Source organism: Erigeron canadensis, chromosome 2 (genome assembly GCF_010389155.1).
Source record: "Erigeron canadensis isolate Cc75 chromosome 2, C_canadensis_v1, whole genome shotgun sequence".
In the NCBI taxonomy this organism is placed as follows: domain Eukaryota; kingdom Viridiplantae; phylum Streptophyta; class Magnoliopsida; order Asterales; family Asteraceae; genus Erigeron; species Erigeron canadensis.
Window position 1 is genome coordinate 18,388,586 of NC_057762.1, and position 12,116 is coordinate 18,400,701.

At 31.6% G+C, this 12,116-nt stretch overlaps 1 protein-coding gene across 1 annotated transcript; it reads right to left on the reverse strand.

The window, feature by feature from the left end:
* Positions 1–303: 303 nt before the first annotated feature.
* On the reverse strand, positions 304–2,834 carry LOC122589726 (EPIDERMAL PATTERNING FACTOR-like protein 2). The gene is made up of 3 exons (XM_043762053.1): positions 2,477–2,834; positions 2,262–2,299; positions 304–703 (listed from the first exon to the last, which is right to left on the reverse strand). Exons 1-3 carry the CDS (start codon positions 2,583–2,585, stop codon positions 461–463), a joined length of 390 nt encoding a protein of 129 aa, XP_043617988.1. The 5' UTR covers positions 2,586–2,834; the 3' UTR covers positions 304–460.
* Positions 2,835–12,116: the final 9,282 nt, after the last annotated feature.

Genomic DNA, 12,116 nt, shown 5'->3' on the forward strand with positions numbered 1-12,116 from the left:
ACTTTTTTTTGAAATTTATACATGCTAGTATCTTTTGATAATAATAATAATGTTGTAAAATTTGTGGTTGTATAATTATCATGCATATAAATGATTACACATGTTTGTAGATATTTTTTCGGATTTAATTTTATCATTTAATTTTAAAGTTATCTAACATCTAACTCAAATAAATTATCAACTTAGAACAAACAACCACTAATATCTGGCATTAAAAAATTGTAACTTTAAGGCATTTCTTATTTATCAAATTTGAAGCTATGATCCAGTATTACTCAATGTAATTCGCTGTTAAACAAAACATAATGTAATTTGTAATTTGGCCTTAAATAAACTATTGAACATCATGTGTGTCTCACTAGAAGAAAACATATTCTATGAACTAGAAGAAAAATATGAAGTGTTTCTTCATACAAAAAAAAAGGAGAAAAAACATACTTGTATTATGTATACATATGGATCAAGGATTAAATATAAGATCCCCACATTTGCATTTCCAACACATGGGTTTGTAGTTTGAGATATCATCACCCCTTGAATAATATAGGCTTTTAGAGGTTGTACTCAATGCTTGTTGAGTTATCCTAATAAATTTTTTAGGTACAATTGGGACTTGAACTGCCTCACAATGACCACAATTTCTACAATACCTTTTCTCACATCTTGGTGGTCTTGATCCAATTAAAAGACTTCTTCTTTCCATCTACATCAAAGTTGATTCAAATTATTCATTCACATAAAGTTACATGAAGATACCCTTTGACTTCTTAAAGTTGAACATCTTTTTTTTGACGGCATAGATTTAGCGTCATAAATTCCAACTTTTAGTATTCAACATCTTATAGTTTTTTCACTAAAATGAGTAATATATGAAGCGATGACTCACATCATTTAAAAAAGAAGATTAAAATGTTTATGTTCAAGGATGCCCATTTTACATGTGACCATTTTTTGTTTAAACTCTTGAAGTTAAAAGGTATTATATGAATTTTTTTTACTATTTGTGGGTCCAAAAAGTATGGGGTTGACTAAAACAAGAAGTATTGCCATTTCTTCTTGAAATAATCAAACAAATCTTTTTATGCATACACGTCATTCATATAATACATTTGGAAACTAAACCCACTTAATTATACTTATATTAGTGATTTACATGTAGAGAAACATTTGTAGGTTAATTTGTAAAATGAGACGAACATTTGGCAATGTTTTAACAACCGGTATGACATATATTAATTGAACGTGAGGAGTGTTGAACTTGAGGAGTGTTGACCGATCAGATGCTAGTTAGACCAACATGTTCGAACCAGTAGTGAAAAGTTATACGAGTAAAACATTTCTCATAAAACAAAATATAGCCACAAAATGCAAGGATCTAGACAAAAAAAACTTTTGGATATCACCCGTTTCTAAATTTCAGCTTTTTATATAAAATTCAACCATTGGTAACTTGTGATGTTCATAGGAAAGGTAGTGTGACACAAAGTGATTGATGTTAAATCGTCACTAGGTAGTAAAATCAATACAGTACTATATAGTCTATATTTGACATGAAGTATAAAATATGGTTCTTTTGACTGTTTGAGGCCAAAGGATTTACCTATTTTCCTACTAACTTAAAAATGTGACAGTTTGCGGAGAAAGTTGTTTAGATTATTATATTTATACTACATTATAATAAGGCATAAAATTTGCAAAAAGTTTAGTACAAATTGTTCAATGCTAAAGCATAAATCGGTTTCAAGAATTTATCATAGGGACTTTTCATTAAAACAAAAAGAATGATACTATAAAGCTCTTTGACTTTTGTGGTCCAAATGTGCTAGCTTTATAGCAGTTAGTTAATTTTTTAATATAAAATAATCTTTTTCTGAGACAGGTCTGCTGGTTGAAACTTGCAAGTAAAAAAGAAGACAAATAATTAATATTTGAGACGAATTACCCTTAATTCAAAATTTAATATATTATGTAAAATCTTTAATTAAAAATCAAGAATACAGAGTATACCTGTTAGACTTTTGAGGTTAAATCTGCTAATTTTGAACTTATATATTTTACTGCTAAATTTACATCTTCTAGAGAAAGTTTATTAATTAATTAAACTATATTTTATATAAACTACAAAAACTACTGATTAGCATTACTCTTAGTTTGACTATATAATTGCAACACAATTTTGCAATTAGAAAGCCATGAGTTTGACTAGAGAATTATAACTAGCAGAGAGACAAAAGTTAGGCATGCTTTAATTGAAGTCTCACCTGAGTATAGTTGTCAATTAGCTTTGAACTTGACCCACCTGAAATCACATTGAAACAAATTAAGCCACTTTATATAATAATGAGCACACTATATATACGCACAAACATATGTATTTATAACCAAAGGAAGAAGAAAAGAGCAAGTATGTGTAATGTGTGTTAATGGTGTGAAGTTTTGTAAGGAAATTAGTGAAAAATGAAGGTGACCCACAAACCTTGGGACATAAATCTTGAATGGGATGAAGCTAAAATCAAGAAAAATATTAAAAAAGCAGTTGAGAATTGAAAATTAAGTGGAAAATAGCAAGTTTGAAAGAATCCCATTTGAAGAAAGTTGGGAGGAAAGTGAGAAAGAGAGAGAAAGAAGGATAACTATGATATATGATTATGAAAGAGGTAAAAAGAAAAAAAAATAGTAGTAGTAATAGAAGAAGAGTGGTGATGGGTAACAGAAATCAGAATCTTTTCTTGATTTCATTCTCATTCACTGTAAGTAGGTATGTATGTGTGTGAGAGTGGGTAATGCTTATGCAGATGGTGATGCAAGACAGAAAGAAAGGAAAGCAACATATGGTGACCCTCCTGAAAAAAGAGAGACTCCTCATCAACCTTGTTTTATAGCCCACACCCTTTCTACACAAACTCTCATTAATAGGTTTTTTAGGCATGTTTTATAATAAATATTCGGGTAAATTATAAAAACCATATCTGAGGTTTGTTTGAAACTATACTGATCATACTTACAATTTAAAAATTACGCAAGACATACCTATCGTTTTCAAAAACTTCCACTTACCATACCTATCGCTGACGGTCGTCTATTTGACCGTTAAGTCAAGTCACGTGCCTTGCATGTGAGGTATCAAAATCGTAATTTCGCGTATACTTCAGGTATTATCTGTGTAATTTACTCTAATAAAAAATTATTAAGATTATTATATTTATATTTCAATTATTAAAGTGGGTAGATATTCTATATTAAATTTCATATATATAGGATAACACTCCGGCAAGATTACACTTAAAATAAGAACGTTGAGAACACTTAAATACATCATTTTGATGCATTTAAAGTCCATAAAAGTAACATAGTGCATAACTATTTATCATTATTTAAGTGTTTAACAACACATTGATCCGTCAAAATCGAAAAAATCACGTTTTTTATTGGATGCATCATTTTGAACAATATGCATCGAAGATGGATGTACAAAACAAAAAATATGTTTTTCTCTGGAACTCCAAACCCAAAATGCTACATATTGCTAATTCGAAAAATATTTTAAAATCGTAACGAGTTTTCAACTTTGGTTTACCCCTCTAATCTCAAGGGATGACAAGAACCATATGAAAAAGTTATATTGCTTTCAAAAAAATATTTAGTTTTGTATCTTTTTATATATAGGTTTCTATAAAAAAAAAAGAATAAATCATAAAAAATAATAATAATAATAATAATAATAATAATATAAAAGTAAAACTTTAGTGGTTTTTATGGTTATCATCCTTGTTATATTCATTATACACATATAACAAAATAATAATGATATATATAATAATAAATGCATTCTTGTATCAATTATTTTTCTCGATACATTTTTCATTAAAATTTTTTTTTTTTCATAATTAAATTATTTTCTTTTTTTTCTCTTTTTCATATATATACCCAACTCAATAATTGAAGTATAAATAAAACTCTAAAATTCTTAATAATTTTTTATTAGGGTAAATTACACAAATGATACCTGAAGTATACTAGAAATTACGATTTTGATACCTCACATGCACGACAAGTGACTTGATTTAACGGCCAAATAGACGACCGTCAGCGATAGGTATGATCAGTGTAAGTTTTTAACAACGTTGGGTATATCTTGCGTAATTTTTAAATTGTAGGTATGACCAGTGCAGTTTCGAACAAACCTCAAGTATGATTTTTGTAATTTACCCTAAATATTCCTAATCATAATCATAATGCATTCTTATGTTTGACTTGATATTACGTAGATATATTGTTTTGTAAAGTTTATCTTACCAACTTTTGTTTTTTTTCTTTTTAAAGATGTTTTTCGTCACATCTTATTAACCTACACTTATTTCGACCAATTTCATTACACTAAAATTTTATTTTATTTTTTTCAACCCTTCAAGCCCTTATTTGAAAGGATCACCCAACCTTTCCACCAACACTCATTCGGATCCTTAGCAAAGATCCAATCAAACACAATTTTGTTAAACATATATGATCGTAATCATGTATCTCATAATATATATTGGCCAAACATGAGCTTACTTGAATTGAGAGACGATGATGCCATGATAGGTACACCGTTAGGGTGTTTGATCTTCTATTTGAACCTCTCCTTATTATGATGGATTGAACATGTTTAGTAATATGTTCTTATTGTGTGTTGTAGTGGTGAGAATGGGGTTTAGACATAAGCCCCTATTTATAGGAGAGTTAAGATAGGGATCAACTCCTAAAACATTAAGGAGTGGACTCTCAAGAGTCTTGCATCAAGACTAATAAGAGCACTTTGCATCAAGACTAATAAGAGCACTTCATTATAGTAGTAAAACTAAACCTAAGAGTCTTACAATAAATCAATAATATACATCATAATGCATAAATAGATTTGGAGATAAGTATGGGTATAGATAATAATAGTCTAACATTCTCCCACTTGGTCGTATACCTATTAATGCGTGTATAAATTATATGTGGCCAAGTTATTTGGTTTTATGATTAATCGTGATTAGTTAGGACCACTAACGCAAACCAATATAGTCACTTCCGCGCATCTTTAACGACATAGGACCCCTATCAATTATACAATTAGTAATTCCATCTAATTAATGATTTTTCATAATCCATAATGAATTTGAATGGCAACCAAAACATAACGGTTAACCAAGATAAAGCCATTCATAATAATGATCCATACATAATGTTTGTCCATAAGATCTCTTAATGTGCACAAAATTTGAGAATAACAAACTTCAACATAAAGTGAATGAAACAAAACAAACGAGCATGATCCATAAACTAAACTAGGCTATTACATAAACCCATGCCGGCAACATGCTCTAAAAAGAGCTTGGGAGGTAAACCTTTTGTAAACGGATCCGCCAACATGTCATGAGTAGAAATGTACTCTATGGCAATACTTTTGTCTTCAACCTTCTCTCGAACATATAGGTACTTAGTGTCGAGATACAAACCAGCTCCACTGGAACTAGTGTTATTTGAGAAGCTAACAGCTGCACTATTGTCACAATGTAGTCTTATAGGTCGTGAAATGGAGTCAAATTTTCAAGTCAACGTATACTTTAGATTATTTTAATTACTTAGATATGATATAATAAATTTTATTTTAATACCAAATGTTAAGTTAATATCTTAGAAACTATATTTTATTTAGATCAATATGTAGTTGGATGACTACCATAATACTTTGAAGGGAAAAGTATCTGTGTGTGTATGTAACTTCTGATCAACTACTATTGTATGAAAGAAACTTTAGTCGAGTTCATTGTATGTAAGTAACCTGTTTAAACTGAATAAATCGTGTAAACAAGCTGACGTGGAGGTCTCTCATTGGGCCATGTATCATATGCCTGGTGGTGCCACGTTGATTTCTTACACGATTCGTTCAGTTTTAGCAGGTTATTTACATACAATGAACCCAACTAAAGTTTCTTTCATACAATAGTAATTGGTCACAAGTTACATACACTCACATATACTTTTCCCTACTTTGAATATATAGTGTCAATACCAAATGAACAAAATTATGACTCTTTATACTTTTACTCAAGCCTTAAGTCAATTGGCAGACAATTGAATCAAAATTTAGGATACATGATTGAATGTATAACATCACTACTATTATTAGTGTAAATCCAAGTTAGAAGCCTCTTTCATTTACTATAAATAACTCAAATCATTTACTATAAATAACTCAAATGAAACCAAAGTTAGTAGACAACCTACTACATAGACAACCAACTAATAAGAAACAAAATTATATTTCATTGTGTATATCAAGCAATATCCTCCTATTGTCAGGCAATATTCTCAGAAAATACTTTCCTTGTTGTGGTAACCATAAGACATTGGCAACATTCTTAAGTAAAAATATTCTTTTCAACCCATATATACACGTTATTGGATCAAGCAGCCATTTCCTCGTTGTCTCTTTTAAGCTGAACGGTTACAAGGAGGCACCATGTCTACATTTAGCAAAATCCAAAACTTACTTTCTACACAAACCTCTTAGTTTAGGCAATTTTCCTACGAAAATTCTTCCACCCTGGAGCCACCCTAAAGCCACCTTATTGATCACTAATGTGACCAGTTGTTGGCCTTCTCCATCACCTCTCCAAACCATCCTCAACCTTCTATAAATACCACCATGTATCCACTTCTAAATTGCATAACATCACTACTCATACAACACTCAAAAACTCCTTTAGAATCTGTTACTCCTCACTATCTTGGAGCAACAAGAACAGCCTAGTACTCATTACGAGTTCATCATCCAACACCCCTACAATGCTCATGGGTCCTCAGCTAGTCGGGGTCATCTTTTGTTGATCATCGTTGCGGTTTCGGGTTCTATTTTTAAACGCACAGTCAATCCTGTAAGTACCCATGTATTTTCTTATGCAGCTCGAATTCTCTATGTTTTTAAATGTGTCATTAAATTCGAACTCGTTTCCTTTGTTCATCAGCACGTTTTCAATACAGACCAGGAGCTTGTTTCATTCCTACATTTCTCGATTTCGATCCATTGTTGTAAGTCTTATGACTCTGCAGCTTACTGATGTATTGATTCTGAAAACTCATGTCACGATATCGCCTTGTCAACACCCTGAATGAACTTCAGGAACAATGGACTATAAACATGAAATGTCAAGTTATACTAATTCCGTAAATATGCTTTTACACGACCTTAAGTCATTCATATAAGCAAACCAAGACTTTTTTTTCTAAGTAATGGGGTACTCACCTAAACATATATAATCAATAATCACTCTTTTACTCCTTGGTTCTGTTGCTGTAAATTATTAACTAATAATGAGACTTGTAAAATCCAAAATAGGTATTGGTAATAAGAACAAAGTATACTTGTGATGACTTTAAAATCTAGCTTATTGGAGTCCATATGTATATGACATTTTGAAGATTATGGATACTTAGAAACCACAAATATTTGGACTAGAGGCATAGTGATGAGACATATGAGTAAAAACACAAGTAAATTAGAAGCTTTCTTGAGTAATTAAAAATGACACATGTAATCTAAAAATCATGTACATAGTTATAAATATCCATGTCCATATATATATATATATATATAAATGGAGATAATCCTCTTCAAATTAAAAACCAACTTCCTATTAGTAACTAGCTATGGTGTTGATATTATGGCATGCAGTCTATAATAAATAATATTTTTAAAGATTTTTAATTAATAAAAAATCTCATAATTTATTTAGGACGCTTGGATATCATTACCTTGTTATCACTCTAGGGTGAGTTCATAGCCCCTTTTTATATTTCATTTTTGGGGTGAGAATACATGTATTTTTAATTTGTTTTAAGATTGGACACAAGTACTTTGTTACTATATATTGCCTGAGTTGTTTATTCATTCCATTAAATCCCCTATTTCAATACCGTCAGTTATGGACTTAAGCGCGAATATTTGTGAATAGATCTATTGGGTTTGACACCCCCACCCGGGTTAGTAGCGCTAACTTGATCGGCATGATCAAACGGTTGCATGATATTTGATCAATAGTACATGGGAATAAAAGTACTACGCATGGGGTACGCGTAAAATCGTTAAGCTTCGGTATTGGGAGGTCAGAGCTATAGTACTACATATTATGTAATATCTATATGAAAACCTTGTGATCCATAAACTATGTTGATATGATAAACCTATGACTCACCAACTTTATATTGACATTTTAACATGTATTTATCAGGTAACTAGTGTTTTGGAACTTCATGGAGCGGAGTAGAAATCTCTTATAAAGTATTCAAGAGTCTTGCACTAGATAATAAATAAGAACTCTTATGTATTTCCTAGCTACTTTATTGTAAGGTTATGTCTTGAGACCTTGGTATTAATGAATAAAAACGACACGTTTAGTGGTCGTTCTTTGTACAATTTGTGTTATGATCCTTTATAGTCATAACTCGCCAAAATGATTTGGCGGGGTGTGACAGATTGGTATCAGAGCCAGGTTGTTATAGAGAACTAGGTTGCACTTGTGGAGTCTAAGAATTATATCGTTAGATTGCATTAGTAGGCCTAGACTATAACGAAACTTCCTTAATGACCTTATGTAGATGTCCTATAAGAAAAATGCTTGATAATAATTAGGATGTGCTCTTTAACGGGTAGATACTAATTATACTACGGACAATATAATTTAAGCCCACAAGTTGTAAGACGAATAAATATGACTTTGGGGTTATTAGTATTATGTCCTGCTATATCATTCTTAACTTAGTCCGGCTATAGATATTTACATATACTTTTGGATAGGTGATCATGACTATTTAGAATTGACATCTGTTTTGAATTGGACTACGAGAGTTGCTAGTATTTGGTTTTTTAGACCACCCAAATTTTACACTCAATAACCAATTTCACCCTTAAGTCAATACCAACAGCGTGTTACATTGTGACTTGCGAGTAAAAGTCTCGATAGAATATCCGATTCTTTATAAATATAATATGTTCTGAATAAGAAATTGTAGTGTAAAAATTGGCATAATTAACTGTGCATAATTATCTTGATGAAATTGTAGTATGGTTGAATAAGTAACTATGTATAATTATCTTGATAAAAATCGGCATTTCTCAATGGCTTAACTAAAACTTACCATTAGTGAAAAAGTCTTTTATTAATGTCATCTAATATATATATATATATATATATATGGTGGAATGTGTGTTTTAGTGTGTGTGGGTGATGGGAGGTTGAAAGAGAAGTTAGAGAGAGAAAGTAACTTAGAGAGAAGTTGGTATGGAAAATATGATTGAGACTTATTACAACGTTAGTCATAAATGACTTATGGATGGGTATTTATATAAATCATCTAATTAACACTAATACCCCTTATACAACTAGAAATATTACAATTTAACACCATTTATATTTCTAACAATCTCCCTCTTGGTGTTGAATTGTAATGTTGCATCGTCTTCGGTCTTTAAATAAACATGATGAGCCCATTTGTTGAAAATCTTCAATGTTGAGTAGACCTTGAAGCTTTTCTCATTGTCTTCAATGTCTTGTATCAACCTTTACTTTGAATCTTCTCAACAAACATATAAATTTGACGATGACTCTCTAAGCTTGATCTTCTCTTGCAACTTAGAATACTTTGTAAGCACCTTTGAAATCTTTGTAGCTTTTAAGCTTTCACAACTTGAACTTTTGAATGTTGATTTCAACTTGATGTTGCTTGGAGAAGTAAGTTGAATCTTTAAGTAGAATGCGGAAGCTTGGTTTTGACATTGAATTCTTTGAATTCTTTTGGATAGTGGAAGCTTGGTTATCTTGAATTCTTTTGGCATTGCGGAAGCTTGGTTTGACTTTAACTCTTCATTTCTTGATCGAACTTGTCTTTAAATAAACAATCATCTTGGAGCATTTGATCCTTTGATCAATTAACACTTGCTCCCCCTCAAACAATCAACTATCTTTGAGCAACTTATCAACTAAACAAATTATCTTCAACTTTCTTGCTCCCCCTCGAACAAACAATCATTTTGGAGCATATTTAACAATTCATGAGTTTTCTCTTGCTTCCCCTCAAATGAACATTCTCTTCAAACTATGAACAACTTAACTTTCCAAACCATTCAATCTTAAACTCTTCTAATCATCAAACAATGGTCATTTTTCCAACAAATCTTTCAAATATCGACCATGTACATCATCTTGAATATACTCGATCGTGAATCAATCCTTTAACTTTCTTAAAACAATCTCTCAACTTAGCACTATAATTATTCACTCTCTTCACCGAACCTAACGATCCTTTGAACATCCAAACACAACTGATTCTACTAATCAAATTCTACATAATACCTTGAACTCTATCTATCAATCATTAAATCATTTCTCCCCCTTATGATGAATATGTAAAATGTGTTCATCATACAATAATGATTGATAGCGTAGATGGTAGATGACAACAAATAACAATCACACCAATTCCCAATGGATCTATTGGTGAACTAGAATGTGAGGTTGCGTTGTTGAAAAAAGATTTTTATATGGTGTTTGTGTGAAGAGAAATGAAATCCGGATAAAAATGATCCGTTAACACAACCAAAAATCGAAGGGATTAATGGTGTGGCCTAAAAATATGATTACTATTTTTAGGACTTCCCATTATCATTGAGAAATGCACAAAGCTTAGCGCTAAATGGTTCGGTCTATGGCTTTTCAACCGATAGATTGCTTTAGAGAATATAATTCATGGTTAGTGTCACAAAGGCGTTCAATAACCATGGCTTACTATCCTCAAAGACTTTTGGAAAAATAAATCCGAGGTCACATAGACTTCTCGTTTACTCAACAAATTCATAAAATGAAAATGTGAGACCTACGTTCAACGTTGGAAAATATGTTAGCATTGGTAGGATTTCCATTCGATCATCGTGGAATATCAATAAGATGATATCACTACGAATGTTCTGGCAATATCACAAAGATATGCAATGTCACAAAGACATATAAAGACGTAGTGTGTCCTAGTCAAATAAAAATGTATATCAAGTGCGCTCTAAACTCAATAGTGATCAAATGAAGTCGGGGACCGGAGCATAGTGTCTCCCTTTTTCAATATCAACATCCTCCAAATGAATAGTCGATAGAAATGTGAAAATCTCCGTGAGAATAAAACAAGCATTTGTTAAGAAACACTTAAGTGGTTAGGTAAAGATGTGCATTGCTTCACTGGGTCCATGAAGTCTTTTTCAATATCGAGAAATCAACAAATGAAATTCGATAGAAACGTGTTGACCCGACTTTTTAAGAAGTTGTGGAAGGCTTTCATTTCTTTTAGCCCTTTTTCACATCATCATTTCACAGTAACCTCTCACTTTTCGACTACACCCTCATGTCCTATCTGCACAAATATCATCACACTCATATACCTTTGTAAATCTTTAATTGATTCGTGTTTTGATGCGGAAGTAAGATATTCAACAATGGTGGAATGTGTGTGTTAGTGTGTGTTCTTGAAAGAGAAAGGTGTGTGTGTGGAATGATCTGATTACATTCAATACGTAAAATGTGTGGGAAATGAGTTATCAAATTACAAGGAAAGAAGGTTTGAGGAGTATTTATACTCTAAGAAAACTTACAAAAGCTCCCCCTCAACCTTACAATAAGTACATAAACATACATTGTTTTTAACTACAACTAAGCACTATTTATATTTCTAACATTCTCCCCCTTAGTGCTTGGTTGTGAGCTTGGTTGTCCATCATCTCTTCCTTTGATTTCTTCTTCTTTGGTTTGCTCGTCTTTGCTTGTTCTTTCTTTTCATGTATTTTTGAGCAGCAGTTGATGTTATAGGCTTGTCAATTTTTGAACTCCAGATGGCTCTTTTCTTGTAACTATTCCAAGTGTCTTTCCAAAACTTCTTTGGAATAAAATGCCAGTTATCACCTTCTGGACATTCATCTGGCAATCGGATGTTGTCATGGAAATTCACTGGTGGAATGTTATGAGGACCATGTTTGTGACTAGGATTCCAAAGAACCCATGAGCCTGTCTCAGTATGTCTTACTCCTTCTTGAGCCTTGGGAGTCCTTT